At 53.5% G+C, this 15,099-nt stretch overlaps 1 protein-coding gene across 11 annotated transcripts in view; it reads left to right on the top strand.

The window, feature by feature from the left end:
• Positions 1-11,156, top strand: part of RPS6KA2 (ribosomal protein S6 kinase A2) — a 291,734-nt gene extending 280,578 nt beyond the window's left edge. For 10 of the 11 annotated variants that reach the window (XM_073219881.1, XM_037020845.2, XM_073219883.1 and 7 more), the window contains 5 exons: positions 1,132-1,293; positions 2,826-2,902; positions 4,410-4,527; positions 6,703-6,840; positions 8,444-11,156. In XM_073219881.1, coding sequence (XP_073075982.1) covers positions 1,132-1,293; positions 2,826-2,902; positions 4,410-4,527; positions 6,703-6,840; positions 8,444-8,569 — 621 coding nt within the window. In that variant the 3' untranslated portion in view covers positions 8,570-11,156. The remainder of the gene's footprint in view (positions 1-1,131; positions 1,294-2,825; positions 2,903-4,409; positions 4,528-6,702; positions 6,841-8,443) is intronic. The other variant, XM_073219882.1, reaches the window with a different exon arrangement.
• Positions 11,157-15,099: the final 3,943 nt, after the last annotated feature.

Raw genomic sequence — 15,099 nt, 5'->3', positions numbered from 1 at the left:
TACATACTTTGCCCCCTGCTGCACACGAGTGAGTGGTAGCCGGGGTTCCAGCCTGCACTCTGCTTCCGGGCCCCATGCTCTCCACTCACGGGGCAGTCGTGTGCACCCCAGCCTCCTCCTGCCCCCGCTCCTCAGCACTGCTTCCTTGGCCAGCCATGTGCGTTTGGTCATAAGCTTTAAAAGTGCTGCCGTCTCTGAGCTGGAGTGTATTCCCCCAGGACGACAGGTCCTTTTTGTGTAGTCACCTGGTGGTCTGGGAATATTAAGCCTTTCCGGGTTCCCCAGAGCAGACTGTAGAGGAAACACCTTGGGTGACAATTTCTGTGGACTTGCTTCTGTTGACCCAGCACCTGATGGAGCTGGAGCCAAGCTCCCTGTCCCCCTGCCTTCACCACCTCTGGAACCAGGCTGGCTGCCTGCAGCTGTCCCTGTGATTTCCCTCCTTTATCCTCTCTTGGGTTTTAACAGGGCACCAGAGACAGGCAGGTCCCCAGCTGTGTGCAGACACAGCCTCTGTTGCCTGATGAGTAAACCGCATTGTGCCCTAGATGGCTGCTGGTGTCAGGGTGTCACTGGCCCTGCCATCCTCTTCTGTGGGCCCAGCACCTGCCTGGAGCACCCAGCCCATCCCTCAGCACAGGAGCTGTCTTAGGGCTTCTGTGCTATTGCTGCCAACCTGTGCACTGGTCATGTGGCCCGTGATGGAGGCTGCTGGGCTCTGTCACCTACCACTGTACTCAGCAGCGAGTCATGCTGGAACATGGTATGCATGTGGCAGATGTTTATCTTTAGAACTCTCTGTATTCCCATTGCCTGATCTCACCACAACACTTCCTTGAATGGCCCTGATAAGCTGTGCCCTCATCTTGGATAGCTACTTATTTAGTCATTGCCGTATCCATTCCCCATCAAAGGGGTTTACACCCGGCACTTAGATCTGAGTGTCAGTGTGAGAAAGAGAAGGGTGGGCCTGTCTCTCAACAAGGCAGCATCCAAGCTGAGGTGCTTGCCCTGCAGGACCACTCAGGGAGACGGTCCCAGAACAGGCCCTCAGCTCCCCAGTGCACCCCCTTCTCTTTCCTGCTCTGTCCCAGGCCCCCAAGTTATGCACAGTTCCTTCTGTTGTTCCAGGTTGTTCATCGAGACCTGAAGCCAAGCAATATACTGTATATGGACGAGTCTGGCAACCCGGAATCCATCCGAATCTGTGACTTCGGGTTTGCCAAGCAGCTGCGAGCCGAGAACGGGCTGCTGATGACGCCGTGCTACACAGCCAACTTTGTCGCCCCAGAGGTGAGACAAGGTCTGAGCCCGCAGAGGACAGGCCTCTCGTCCCTGCAGTGTAACTGCTGCACTGGAGGCATCGGGTTTAGTTTAGTGATGCTGGAGATGAGAAATGGGTCCAAAAAGCATCAGCTACTGGCCTACTACTGACGAGTCATTTCACCATCTTGGTATTTGGAAAATGTTTAAAGGGGATGTTTACTTGTAAAACGGTCACTGTGCTGGCGACCACTGGATCTAACCTGCGTGTTTGTGAGGAGTTATGGTGAGAAATAACACCCTCAGTCGTCCATGCAGCTGGGAAGGGTGCTGACAGGCCATCTGGTGTCAGAAACCTACCAGCGACTGCACAGGAGGAGGCTGGGAGTTTGCAGGCTTACTCTGTGCCAGAATTCTTGCTCCAGGTGGTGTTCCACGGCAGAGCAAGTCAGCTATCACATTTAATACTGGGGTTCCATGGTGATTTGCAGATGAAAACCCACAGAAATCTTAAGGGCTCTGCCCACGCGGCACATCGCAGAGAGTTGGGGCGTCCTCTACATCTCTGCCTTTTCAGCCTCCCCGGGGATCATTTCCATTAGGTCCTGAAGTCTCTGATTGTGTTTATGAAGACAAGTCCAGTCTCTTGCTTCTTAGAAAAGCAGCTGACCTGAGACATGGGGGAAGGTAGAGGCTGATGCGGGTGGGATGGGGGTCCAAGTGGAAACACATCAGATTCTGTGTGGATCCCCCCCGGCTCCTGACGACACTGCTCCAGAGCTGGCCTGGGTCTGGCGTGGGTGCATGGCAAGCCCTAAGAGAAGGGCATGCTGGCACCCTGTGGTTGGTCTAGGAGCTGAGAGATACCCACAGGCAGCACCCACAGCTATGCCCAGAGACACACCGATACAGCCCGAGGGGCGGCTCTGGGGCCATTATTATGTTATCCAGATGCTACTGTGGCCTCTTTAAAAATAAATAAACTTCTATAATTGCTGTATTTGATCAATATTGATAGTATTGATTTTAGTGGTCATAGAATACCTTAAATTGGTACATGACTTTACCATCTACAAAGCACATATACATATTTTTCACCTTTATTTTCATATGCCATCTGAATCAGACAGGGTAGATACTATTAGCCACACTTCACAGATGCAAAAAAAGAAACAGAAACAGGCTCAGCAAGCTGAAGTGGTTTTTCGGATCACACTGCTAGTGAGCCGTGAAGCCGGGACGTAAGCAGTGAACGTTCCGGTCGCTGCATGTGTTGGCTGACCACCTACCGTGTTCAGACCAGCACACTGTGTCGGCCGTTCAAAGATGAAAAGGTGGGGTCCTTGCCCTCATGTCTAAGGAAATTGAACATGTTTAATGCTGAATCCAATGATCTACAGTAATCCGTGAGCATATAATCTTTCTTTATTGTTACTCAACTGTTACTGTATCAGAGGATTGCCCTCTCCTGAAGTATGTGATCCTGGGCCGCGGAACAGCAAGCCATGAACTTGAATTTTCTTCCCCAAGTGCTGACCCATCATCTGCTCCTCCCCACGCAGGTCCTGAAGCGGCAAGGCTACGACGCCGCGTGTGACATCTGGAGCTTGGGGATCCTGCTCTACACCATGCTGGCGGGGTAACGCAGGCCTGCGGCGGGGTCGGCCCTGCTGGGCCCTGGGGCAGAGGTCTTGGTGGCTGTCCCTCTGGGGCCAGGGCAGGCCTGTCCCCGAGCTGTGCGCAAGCAAGCACCGCAGGTCCTGGATGAACTCAGGCTTCTTTGGCCCTCTCAGGACAACTGAAGAGCAAGCATGAGAACAGCCGTCCGTTTTCCTTAGAAGTATCTCTAGAATTAGGGAACTGGGGCCACAGAACTCAGCTTGTCAGCAAAGAGCCCCCAGCGAGGCTTTGACCACATACCCACCCTCCCCACTGCACCACACCCCCCCCAGGGGGCCATGACACCTTTCCTTGAAAACATCCCCTCGAGCCATGGAGCCCCGTGAAGCTGTGACAGGCAGCACATTGAGGGAGGCGGCCAGCAGCGGCTCGGGGGGCCACAGCCGGGGGGCCACAGCTGAGCCGCCTGGTGAGACAGAGAGGTGGGCCTGCCGCCTTGCCACCCTGCAGCTTGCTGGTCTCTTGTCCCTTCCTGTGAATGAGAGGAGGACAGACCTGATGTCCAGGGCGCCTTCCAGCCACAAAGGGCTGCAGTCCTAATAAATCCACTGCCACCCAGTGTTTTCAGTTGGTTAAGTACGTGAGTGGAGGAAAAACAGCTCAGGCTCAACCAACCCTTTTTACTTTAGCAAAACAGGCAACATGTCCTCACAAGAGTGAGTGGGCAGCTCTTCCGTGGCCTCAGTGAGGTGCTTCGCCATAAGGCAGCACTTGTACTGCAGGGAACACATGCCTGGAGCCTGGGCTGTGCCCCGAGGGCTGCAGTGACAGGGCCCCCCTCCTCCTGGAGTCCAGCGCAGGATTGCTCCCTGATCCCTGGCACTCACTCTGCCCACCTGCGGACTAGAGGCACACACCATGCCGCAGAAGAGGTGCTGTTAGCATCACATGACCCCTTTCCTGGGAAGGCGTATATCGAGCCACCTGGACTATGTTAAGAGGTGACAGAATGGCTTTGTGTTGCTCACAGCTGGGCAAGGACAGTATGCATGTTATGTGTGTTCATGCACACTGCTGCTATAGGTCCCTGTGAGGATATTCTACCCATCTTGCAAGTGAGGCCCAAAAAATTAGTTCGTCAAAGAACCGAGCATCGTAAGAGATGAGGTTGGGTCTCTCAGACCACAAATCTCAAGCTCTCAGCCATTACGTCCCACTCCCCATGGAAACTGAACTGCCAGGCAAGCCATGGTGCCACGCAGCAACCAGGGAAGCTGACGCGGCCCAGGAGGGCTCATCCTTGGGTCCCCAGAACTGTTCACTTGCCTTATTGACCTACAGCGTTGACCATGTAGGAAAATGGACATAGCGTTAGGAAAAATGCTTTGCCATGAATCCCGCATTTGGATCCTTGGGGGAAAGAAAAAGCTATTGTTTTTTAACAACAAAGAGTCAGTATCAAGCTGTGAGCTTTATTTCAGATTATGCAATAGACGCTCATTACTGTAAATTCTCTCACTGCACAGATTTACCCCGTTTGCAAACGGACCAGATGATACTCCCGAGGAGGTTTTGGCGAGGATCGGCAGTGGGGAATATGCCCTTGTCGGGGGAAACTGGGACTCCATATCTGATGCGGCAAAGGTGAGGAAATGTCCCAGGATTCTTTCTTCTTAGGTATGGAAATTCTATAGTCAACATTTTGTTTATGAGGAAGCTAAAGAATACCTTTCATATAAATAATATGGATATTTTATCTCAGAGGTTTTCTTAAGCCTCTCCCCTAAAAAATTTTTTTGCAAAAATATTTTATAGCACTTTCACATTTTCTAAGTCTTGATATATTGGAGCTCTTGAGAGAAACAGAACTAATAGGATGTAGATGGATGGATGGATGGATAATAGTGAGAGTAATTTTAAGGAATTGGCTCACATCATCATGGAGGCCAGCAAGGCCAGGATCCCCAGAGCAGACCAGCAGTGTGGAAGCCCAGGGAAGGGTTGATGTTGCAGTCTAGTGCAAAGGCGGTCTGCTGAAGAATTCTCTCTTCCATTTCTGTGTGACCTCCTATAGAGGAGGCAGACGGGAAGGTGGAGGGGGCAGTGCAGAGGACAGGGGTCATGGCAGAGGAGATGGCAGAGGGGACAGTGCTGAGGACAGAGGTGATGACGGAGGAGATGGCAGAGGGGACAGTGCAGAGGACAGAGGTCCTGACAGAGGAGGTGACAGATGGGGAGATGGGACAGTGCAGAGGAGAGAGGTCCTGACAGAGGAGGTGGCAGAGGGCACGGCAGCTGGCATTCAGTGGGCACGTCCCGTGTGTCAGACCCTGACACTCCCCATGCTCCTCCATCTTCTCTGTCTCAGATACGTGTGGGATTGTCATCGTTCTGGTTCTCAGAGCAGAGCCACAGACAGGAACTCCGGTGCTGGTGGTTTCTCTGGGGGGTGATCTCCGAAACAGGTTTGGGGCAGGGAGGTGTCGAGAAAGGGGCTGAGTACAGGATGCATTCCCAGGACCGCCGCTGCCCAGCGTGCCAGCTCCCAGGCCCTTGGCTGTCCCTGCCCCTCCCCGCACATCTTCCCTCTCATCCCCTTCTCCGTGTTCACTGTGTGGTGCCACCCCCAAGCCTCCAAAAGCTGAAAAGACCCCCGGCTCGCTGTGTCATCATCTTACCCTCATCCTGTGTGTACTACATAAAAACACACTGCTTTGCTGTGAGACCTTGAGCAAGTCAGTAAAGGTCTTTCTGCTTTCATTTTTATACCTGGAAATGGCAATAATAATTTTTCCAGGAAATATTTATTTCAAGAATCTACCAAGATTAATAAGGCATGGGACCTCCCAATAGAAAAAGGATACTGTATTGGTACGTAGTTTTCTTCATTATGGCTTAAGACCAGAATTTTTGCTGACTAATTCAACTTTACATTATACAAAGACTCGAATTCCCTTTGTTTCAATTTGGAGTGTGGTTGTCACTCATGGAAGGATGGCGGACTGCTGGGAAAGCAGATTCTTGCTGGGGGCCCTCCTGGGACGATTGGCTATCACTGTAGATGTCAATGTCTTCAACTACAAAACAGGGAAAGTATTACTGCCCTCCTCTCACCAGGACGAGCCTGCGGACTGGCAAAAGCAGGTGCACCAGGCACCGTGAATGCTGGTTTGCTCAGATACAAACCACAGTTGTAATACTGTGTGTGTGTGTGTATGTGTACACACTCATGTATGTGCTTTGCAACATGTAAAGTGGACCTGTATTTAAGCCAGTTTTAGGAGTCTTTATTGTTGTTTTATAATCAAATAAAATTCCCTTTATTGGACATGAGCCCATTGGACACACGTGATGGCTACAGACTGTCAATTCCATGCTTGGTGATTATTTATTAAAAATATTTGTGGCTATTCCTGATAAAAAAATTTAACTACATACATTGTTGTGAATTGCTTTGTATCTGTGGGATATTCATTATTTAAGTATCTCCCTTTGGAAGGAAATCATTTTTACTAAGATAGTATTTCAGTAACTTACATGCAGCATTTTACATTTCCACATTTGATTTCTCTTTAGACCTAAAATTTTTAATACAATACAAACCTGGGGTGAACTGCCAAGTTGATGATGGTTAAAATTTTAAAACCATTCACCTTCCTGTAAACCTGAAAGTAAACATTTGGCTCTAAAATGCAAAGATTCACTCCCAGGGCAATCGTTAGTTTTGCTGCAAGAGGTAGAGAAGGAATTCACCAGGAAGGCTCTTTGAACCAGCACCAAATCAGATGCTCTTCCTCACCTCTCTCCCTTCCCCTCTAGGACGTCGTATCCAAGATGCTCCATGTGGATCCTCATCAGCGCCTGACGGCAGTTCAAGTCCTCAAACACCCATGGATTGTGAACAGAGAGCACCTGTCCCAAAACCAGCTCAGCAGACAAGATGTCCACCTGGTGAAGGTGCTGGCATGTGGGCAAGAAAGCAGGGATGCTGGGGGGACCCATAACAGCTGCTCTAATTAACGTAAGGAATTGGGGTGCAGCAGGGGAACCAGCTACAGGCACGAGTATGTACTCGTACACATTTCATCTCACACATGCAATCACGCGCAAACCCTGAGTAAGTTACAACCTCTGTCAACAGTTCTTAACAGCCTCATTGTGTGTGTGTGTGTGTGTGTGTGTGTGTGTGTGTGTGTGTGTGTGTGAAAGAAAGGGACAGACAGAGGACAGGTGTGGCTGCATTTCAGGAGGACTCTACTTATAGAAACAAGCAGCCACAAGGTGGCCCAAGAGTGGCTTGTGACCCCTGCTTTACACCACTGCTCTCTCCATTAATTTTCCTGGTAGATTCCCCATGGCTCGTGCACCACAGAGTCTGGCTTTGACTCTTAAATATGTCCCGAGGCCTGTGGGCCATGAAAGAGACACCGGCTGTTCAGTGGCCTGAGATCAGGGCCTGTGCAGCGATGCTCGCACCACACGTTGGCAGGAGGGCCTTTTCCCTGGGACAACAGGGCTCTGACCAGCGATGTGGCTGCTCAGTGCGCCAGGTTGCCCGGGGGCTCTTGCTGCCCAGCCTCCCCAGCCCTGTCTGTTCCTGTGGTGCAGCTGTTATTTCTGAGTCACAGCTGCTGTGTGTCACTGAGCCGGATGGCAGCAAGGTCGAGGCCTCCGGTCCCTGCAGCCATGACACGCTGCCCTTCATGTGACCCAGATAGACTGACAGGCCCCCAAAGGACTGGGGTCTGCACTGCAGGGAAAAGCAGGTTCCGCCTCACATGCATGGTGGCTGCCTGGAGCGATGTCAGGAGCCTGAGGCCACCCATGCCTATGGCTCAGGGTTGGCCCCAGGAGGGTGGAAGCCCGTTCCAGGAAATCCAGCTATTGTGGAACTACACAGACTGACACCCCTCACTGCCCCCACTCGCACAGCATCGCCACTCATCTCTGAAGCCATGGCTTTGACATTTTCCTGTGTTCCCTTCATCTCAGTTGGATATATGAGACCGTGAGCCCCAGAACGACATTCCAGCTGATGCAGGGCATAGCATGCCAAGGTTCTCATGGTGTTTGTCTCGTGGGGAGCCCATCTTCTGAGAACTGATGGCAGCCCCAGCTGTGCAGGGCTTGGAGTATCCAGTTAGGGGCAGTTCAGGATGGAGAGAGATGCTCTGGACAAGCCCAGTACCCACTGTGGCCTGAGCAAAGTGGCAGCACTGTGGGTGGGGGTACCGGGACCCGGCCATGCCATGTGTGCTCCCAGGGGCCCAGCTGGTGCAGAGCAGCTGGCCCCGGGGCTCCTGCGAGTCTGCAGCGTTCATCCCGAGGCACGAGCACAGTGGAGAGCTGGCAGGGTGGTGGGGGGGTAGATGGACGAGGCCATCAGGACAGCGTAACCATGAGGTGTGGTGTGCAGAGCTGCAGCAAGCTTGGCACTCCTGCAGGGCTGCAGAAGGTGCCGTGTCCCTGGCGTCACAGGGCCTGCGGCACCGAGTCTGTGGCTCCAGGTCCCCGCTCAGCCATGGTGGCACTTGGTCACGCCCCTTGCTTCCTTTTGCAGGGAGCAATGGCCGCCACCTACTTCGCTCTGAACAGAACGCCCCGGGCACCACGGCTGGAGCCAGTGCTGTCATCCCGCCTGGCTCAGCGCAGGGGCATGAAGACCCTCACGTCCACCAGGCTGTAGCAGCCCACTGAGGCCCAGGTGCCCCCATGCATTCCCCGTGCCTGTGTGCAGCCCAGGCGGGATCCAGGCCGGAGGCCTCCCCGCACCTCACTGTGCCAGCCTCACCACCTCGTCACCCCGAGCAAAACTGAGCGGCCCCATTTCACTGCGAAGCACCACGTGAATGCCTGCAGGCTCCTTCACACTCCACCAAAGCGTCACTATTACGGCTCCCATTTATACTGAGAGAGATTTTTTCCAGTTACAGAGCCGCTCGCAATTCAGTTACCGTGAGAAGATGCCCTGGCTGGTCTGCGCAGGGCCTCCCGGGGCGGGCTGGCCTCCGTGGTTCTGACCCGGCCATGGGCCACGAGGTGGGGTGGCACACGGCACATGCGAGCGGGCACCTGGAACCCTCCAAACGTCCCCCTGGGCCTGGGGTGCCAGGCCTGCTGTCCAATGTCTCACACCTAAGGGGAGGAGTCGCCCAGCACCAGCGAGCTGTACCTTTGCCTTGGCAGCCACGTTTCTAAAGACTCACGCACATCCCCAGGAAGGAAGCCGGGGTGCGGGCAGCACTCGAGCAGCAGGTGCTCACCCCCACCTGGCCCAGCAGAGCCCCGCAGCTTCAGAGCCAGGCCTGCTGCCAGCCTCCTGCGTGCCCAGACCCATGGCATTGCTGTCTGCCTCCCTTGCCCGGTCCATGGAGCCCCCTGGGCTCAGCCGCCTCCCGTAACAGCTTTCTCAGTCCCACAGGGGATGGGAGGGGCTGGAGGGGACAGAGGGCCTGGCCCCTACGCCAGGGGCCGGGGGTGACACACTTTGTAGACACTGTGCTTTTGTGTTGCGTTCCATGTTGCTGCTGCACAGCCCTGGGTTCACCTGGCGTTTGCGTGCTGGGCAGTGTTTCCCGTGGCAGGGCGCATGGCAGTGCATCCCTTTGCTAAGTGACAAAGTCATGTCAGACGTGCAGGGGAGAGCCTGTGTCCTTCCCTCTTGCCCTCCGCAGGCCGCCGGCTGGGGCTTCCTGAGAAGGCCGCGGTCGTGTTTCTTCCCTCCCTCCGTCTCAGCTCACTCTCAGCCCGACTCGGGCAGGAACAGGACAGAGGCAGTGCTGGGAGGGACCCCTGGCCCAGGCTCAGGATTCCAGACCTTAAGATGTTCCGTATCTCGGGAGCTCCGGTCGGCCTGTGAGGTCCAAGAGCCACAGCAAGGACAGGGCAGCATCCCCACAAAGCCCTGCTAGGCATTTCTCGGATTTTCTCAGTAGAAAATGCTTTCTCCCAAGGCTGTAAAGACTCCCACACTAGTTTTGCTTTAGGTCTGAATTACTTTATCATGAGAAACAGGGAAAACAGGCCACAGGCCTCACTCTCTGAGGGTCGGCAGGCCTGTGATACCTTCTGTGTGCTGTGCAGACGGTGCCTGTTGGTCAGCTGCCCCAGCCTCTGGCCCCTGTTTCTTTGTTAGTTATTTCTGTGAGTTCTGATGGAGAGAAAGAAGTGGGGGAAACATGAGAAGTGTGGCTGAGAGGCTAGGAGACAGTCCCCGTTCTGCCAGCCCGTCACTGTTCCAGTCACACCAGGGTCTGGGGCCCTTGTCCTGACCCCGCAGAGCGCAGGGGACGGCTGAGGGGCTCACCCGGTGCCCAGCCCGTGCCCACCACCCCCTGCTCTGCCCACCCACTGCTACTTGAACGTCTGTAAAATACCTCTACTCTCTCACCTGACCCAGAGCAAAGCGATACTTGAAACCCTTCAGCCGAGAGTCAGCCTGGAGAAGTCGACATGATTTTAAAATGAACTTTCAGAAGCTCCCAGAAGTCTTAAGTGAAGGAGGTGCAGCTGGGGCAGGGGGCGAGGCAGTGCTTCACTCCCCGTGCCGGCCGTCCACACGGAGCAAAGGCTCTGCACGGTTTGCACGGGGGTTACAAGGCTGCGCCTGCCCACACGTACTCATGCCCCCGGATCATGGACCCCGAGTCCCGCCCGAGCGCCCAGGAGGGTCCAGCCCACCTGCGGCCCCGTGATAGGCACCAGACCGGAGTCCAACCGGCGAGAAGGAGGTTTTGCGTCTGCCTTTGAGTCAGACTGTCCGTGATTTTAATCCAACCTGGTGTGTGTTGATGTTGCTCCGCCTTTTCAGTGATGATACGCTTACTCTTGGCCAGCCTTGCTCATTAAGCCGTGTTATTTCTCACGCCCCACCTCGGGATTTTTACCCTATGCTTTCCTGATTCTCTCAAGCACATGATCGATTTGATTTGCACTGTTTCCTTTCCATTGTGGTTTTGTGGCCCCCACCTCCCCAAGAGTCGTGAAAGTTCTGGAATGGAAGAGGACTGGCAGGCTCCTGAGTGGTGAGAAGGCGGGAGGTGAGCCGGGAGCTGCTTGGAAGAGGCTGTCGGACACTCCGGTAGCTGGCGCTGAGCACGCCTCCCGCCCACACCGGCCCAGCACTTTGTTTACGAGACTGCACTTATGTTTACAGGGCATCTTTATGTTCATGCTGTGCATTGTATGTTTGGGATGGGCGGCCACTATACAGATATTTATTATGCTTTCCAGACTTTCTGAATAGATTTTTGAATAAATGTGGGTTTTATGAAGTGTCACATTTTTCTAGCCAAACAATGATCGTTGGGCTTTCTCTGTTGTCACCAGACTCTGTGCGCCAGTGAGTTGCTGATGCCCTGTCTCCTCACAGTCTCCAGGCTGCTGCCGGCCTCTGTTGCCACCACATGGCATCTTCAGGGGGTGGGGGGGCAGTATCCCATCTGCTCTGTGTACATGTGTGTGTTGTATGTGTATGTGGGTGGGTGATCATGTGTGTGCTGTGTGTACACATGTACCTTGTGTGTGAGCACGGTGCACGTGCATTATGTGGTAGGTGTAATGCACATGTGCATCTGTATGGTGCACACAGGTGTGTGCACATGTATGTGTGTGTTCAAGCATGCATGTGTTCCTGTGTGGGTGTGCATGTGTGCACGTGTGGTGTGTGTGCACTCCACATTAAGCCTAGTCCTGTGATGGCACCAGGGATGCTGGCAGGAGACAGATGGTGGTGTTCTCAGCGAAGCAGCTGGCTGGTGTGGGCTGCTGGGGGGCCACCCCCTGTGTCTCCTGCAAACCACCCCCTGGCCTCATCATGCCCATCTTTATGTGGAGATAAGTGATGCTGTTGGGCTTGGGTTCTCCAACCTGATTTCTCATTTCCTGACCTGCACGTATTAGTGAGCAAGAGAGACACACAATTTCTGCCATCATATTCTAGACTGATCCCAGCACACTGAGGGGACTCCTGAAGTCCTTCGGACTCACAGGCCAAAGCATTGAAACTGTTGAGGAATCTCAGGACCCACAGAAAATGCACAATTAATTCTGCCACTGCTACACCCAGGAGTGCCCAGAAAATCCAAATGAAGGAAACACAAATGGGGGACGCATCTCCCACGTCAGTGTGTATTATCCCGTTCCTGCGGGGACAAATCCCCACGGGCAGCATGAAACCATTGGTCGTGTTACAGTTCTGGGGGCCAGGAGTCCACAATGGGTCTCATGGGGCTAGAACCAAAGTATCAGTAGGGCTGCGCTCGTTCCGGGGGCTTTGGGTGAACCAGCCCTTCCCATTTCCCAGGCTCCCTGCCCCTTGGCTCCTGCCCGTCATCGGTCCTCACAGCCCCCCGGGTGTCGCGCCCCATCCTTCCAGCACCTCACCCGCCACTCCTGCTGCCTCTTCTGCACCTCAGATCCTTGTGATGACACTGGCCGCCTGGGGAATCCAGGATGTGCTCCCTGTTTCAGTGTCAGCTGACTAGCAACCCGGTTCCCCTGCCCCCTCAATTCCTCTTCACCTGACACAGTCACGGGTTCTGAGCGGGTACATGACATCTTTGGGGATCCGTGATTCTGCCCGCCACACCACACTGAGCTGAGGGGAGAGCTGCTCAGTTTTTGGTTGGGGACAAGGTGTCGGGCACTGACTTCCGGCTGTTTCACTAAGGAGTCAGCGTGGTGCGGTCCTGTGGGTGTTGCACAGCATGGTGAGGTCCTCAGGGGCAGAGCCCACCGGAAGCAGCGTGCCCCCAGGCCTCTGGTGAAGGAGCACGGGCCAGGCACAGGTGTGGCCATGTCACAGCCAGGCACCCCGACTTGAGACACCCCAGTTCATAAAGGGCTGCAAGCAAACTGCCTGCCCTTCACCCAGAGGAGGACCCGGTCCTGCTTCCCCAGGCTGTCCACTAGGCAACCGTCCCTGAGAAAATCGCCCAGGAGCCGCACATGCACAAACACAAAACTGGGAGTTTGCCTTCCAAATTGTGACTCTGTTTTTGTATCCTTTGTCCCCAAATGCTGATCTGAGTGTCATCCGAGAGGCCAGGAGAGGAGGGCTCGTGCAGGCGCTGCCATCTCCGGGGCTGTCCTGCTTACTAAGCCACAGGTGCACCTTTGTAGGACTTAAGGCAGTTCTCCAGACACCTTTCCTGCAGAATGGTGCACATATGACCTCACATTCAGCTTGTCACTTGTCCTGAGGGCACAGCGCTGGCCACAGCCAAATCTACTTCACCACAAGCTGAAAACAAGCCACGTGAAGGAGCAGGGACCCGGGCCCCTGCCCCAGGAGCACAGCATCCTAGGGCCCGAAAAATAGCTGACATTTTTGGGTCTATGACCTTCTGGGTAAAATGAGTAAATCTCATTGGCAAAGGTGACCCCAAGTGCAGCTGACTCACAATCCGGAGGCCATGGCCTGCCTGGTGTGGCCACACACCCCCAACAGCCTGACTTACTCAGCTAACACGGGACAAGAATGCCTTCTTCACATGAGGGACCCTCACCAGTTTTTTTCAGTTTTTCAGTGGTTTTTAAATAATGACCATAATGTCACAATTGATGCATGGAAACTTGGACTAAATGGGCTTTTGATCCCTTATGCCAAGATTTAGTCATTCAGACAAGCGTTCTCTGAGTGCATCCTGTGAAGCCAGTTTTCCAGTGAGGGGAGAAAGGGGCTGAACCAGTAAAGAGTCAGAGCCCCCTGGGTTCCCAGGGGACGGTGCTCCGAGGTATGTGAGGCCAAGGAGAGGCAGCCGCTGCTCTACTTGGGAAGGGACTCAAAGCGTCTGTCCGTCCTTAAAATGGGCTGGTTCTTCTTAGCAACAGATATGACCAACCCCTCAGCGCTGACCAGCGAGCTTCATAGCCTCACTCTGCAGTAACGGTAAATATGCAGGCTTCATGTGTAATATTTACGTTTTCCTGCAAAAATACTTATTTGTGGGATTATAAAGTGCAGCTCCAGACCACACTGAGACTCTAATATAATGCATAGTATTCACACCATACTACCTTCCAAAAATCCAGAATATTCTAAATTCTGAAATATACAGGGTCCCAGGTTTCTGGGGTGAGGGGTAGTAGACTGTGTCCACTTCCTCCACCAGGTGCTTAACTGCTTTTCATCTCTACCCACCTCTTCTAGTTTCCAACAGTAGGAAGTGGCAGCTGTAAAATAGCAGCCCCAGTGCAGAGGGGGTGCTCTCCCGACCTCCTCTGCCTGTACCCACTCACCCCAACGCCGTTCAGAGCCTCACCTTCTGCCTAGGCCCCTGAGGCCTGAATAGGCCTCTGCTGTCTCCTGCTCTTGTTTATCCCTGGGGCTGCTATCCTGAGTAGCACATCTTTGTACCTAGGGCAGAAACACAAGAACGCTGAGGTGTGGCCATCTAACCCACTCCTTGTATTTGTATTTGTGAGGCAGAGTACAGGAGTGTGACAGTTAGTTTTGTATCAACTTGGCTGGACTATGGTGACCAGTTGTTTGTTCTAAATGTGGCCCTGAAGGTGTTTTTCAGACGTGATTAGCATTTACAACAGCTGACTGACGTTAAGTGAAGCAGACGACCCTCCATAATGTCATGGGCCTCTACCCACCAGATGGAGGCCTTGAGAGTGAGGACTGTGATTTCCCGAAAAAGAAGTTTTCCTCAGGCTACAGCACAGAAACCCTGCCTGGACCTCCAACATCATACTCAGACTGCAACGTCAGCTCTCACCTGCGCATCCAGCCGCCAGCTTCCTTTACAGCTTTCAGGTTTGCTAGGCCCCATGGTCGTGTGAGTCAGTTCCTTAAAATAAATCTCTCCCTTTCCTCCGATTGGTATATAGATAGATGGACAGAGGTATGGATATGTATAGATATACCTCTCCGTGGTTCTGTTTCTCTGGAGAACTCCAGTACAGTAGGACTGTATTTACCTTGCAGAAAATGAACAGGCTGTGAACTGTTCCGGGGCCTCACACAGGCACACTGAGTCACAGTTGTCATCAGGCACACACCACACACCCAGTAGGCCCCAGGCAGCCTGGTCACTGTAAGGGACCTCAGACTCGCTTTAACTGTAACTGTTCATATCTAGGCTTCCTGCTCAGCTGCTTAGTGCCAAGCGTAGGTAGGTTTGAGTGCAATTTTGGTCACATGTGTTTCTTAAAATTTATCAGGATATTGTCTGGCAGGGAAAATCCAACCCGCTCTTTTTCATTCTG

This window comes from Manis javanica, chromosome 13, assembly GCF_040802235.1.
Source record: "Manis javanica isolate MJ-LG chromosome 13, MJ_LKY, whole genome shotgun sequence".
In the NCBI taxonomy this organism is placed as follows: Eukaryota; Metazoa; Chordata; class Mammalia; order Pholidota; family Manidae; genus Manis; species Manis javanica.
The sequence above is the reverse complement of the archived record's forward strand: the minus strand, read 5'-3'. Positions and strand labels throughout refer to the sequence as shown.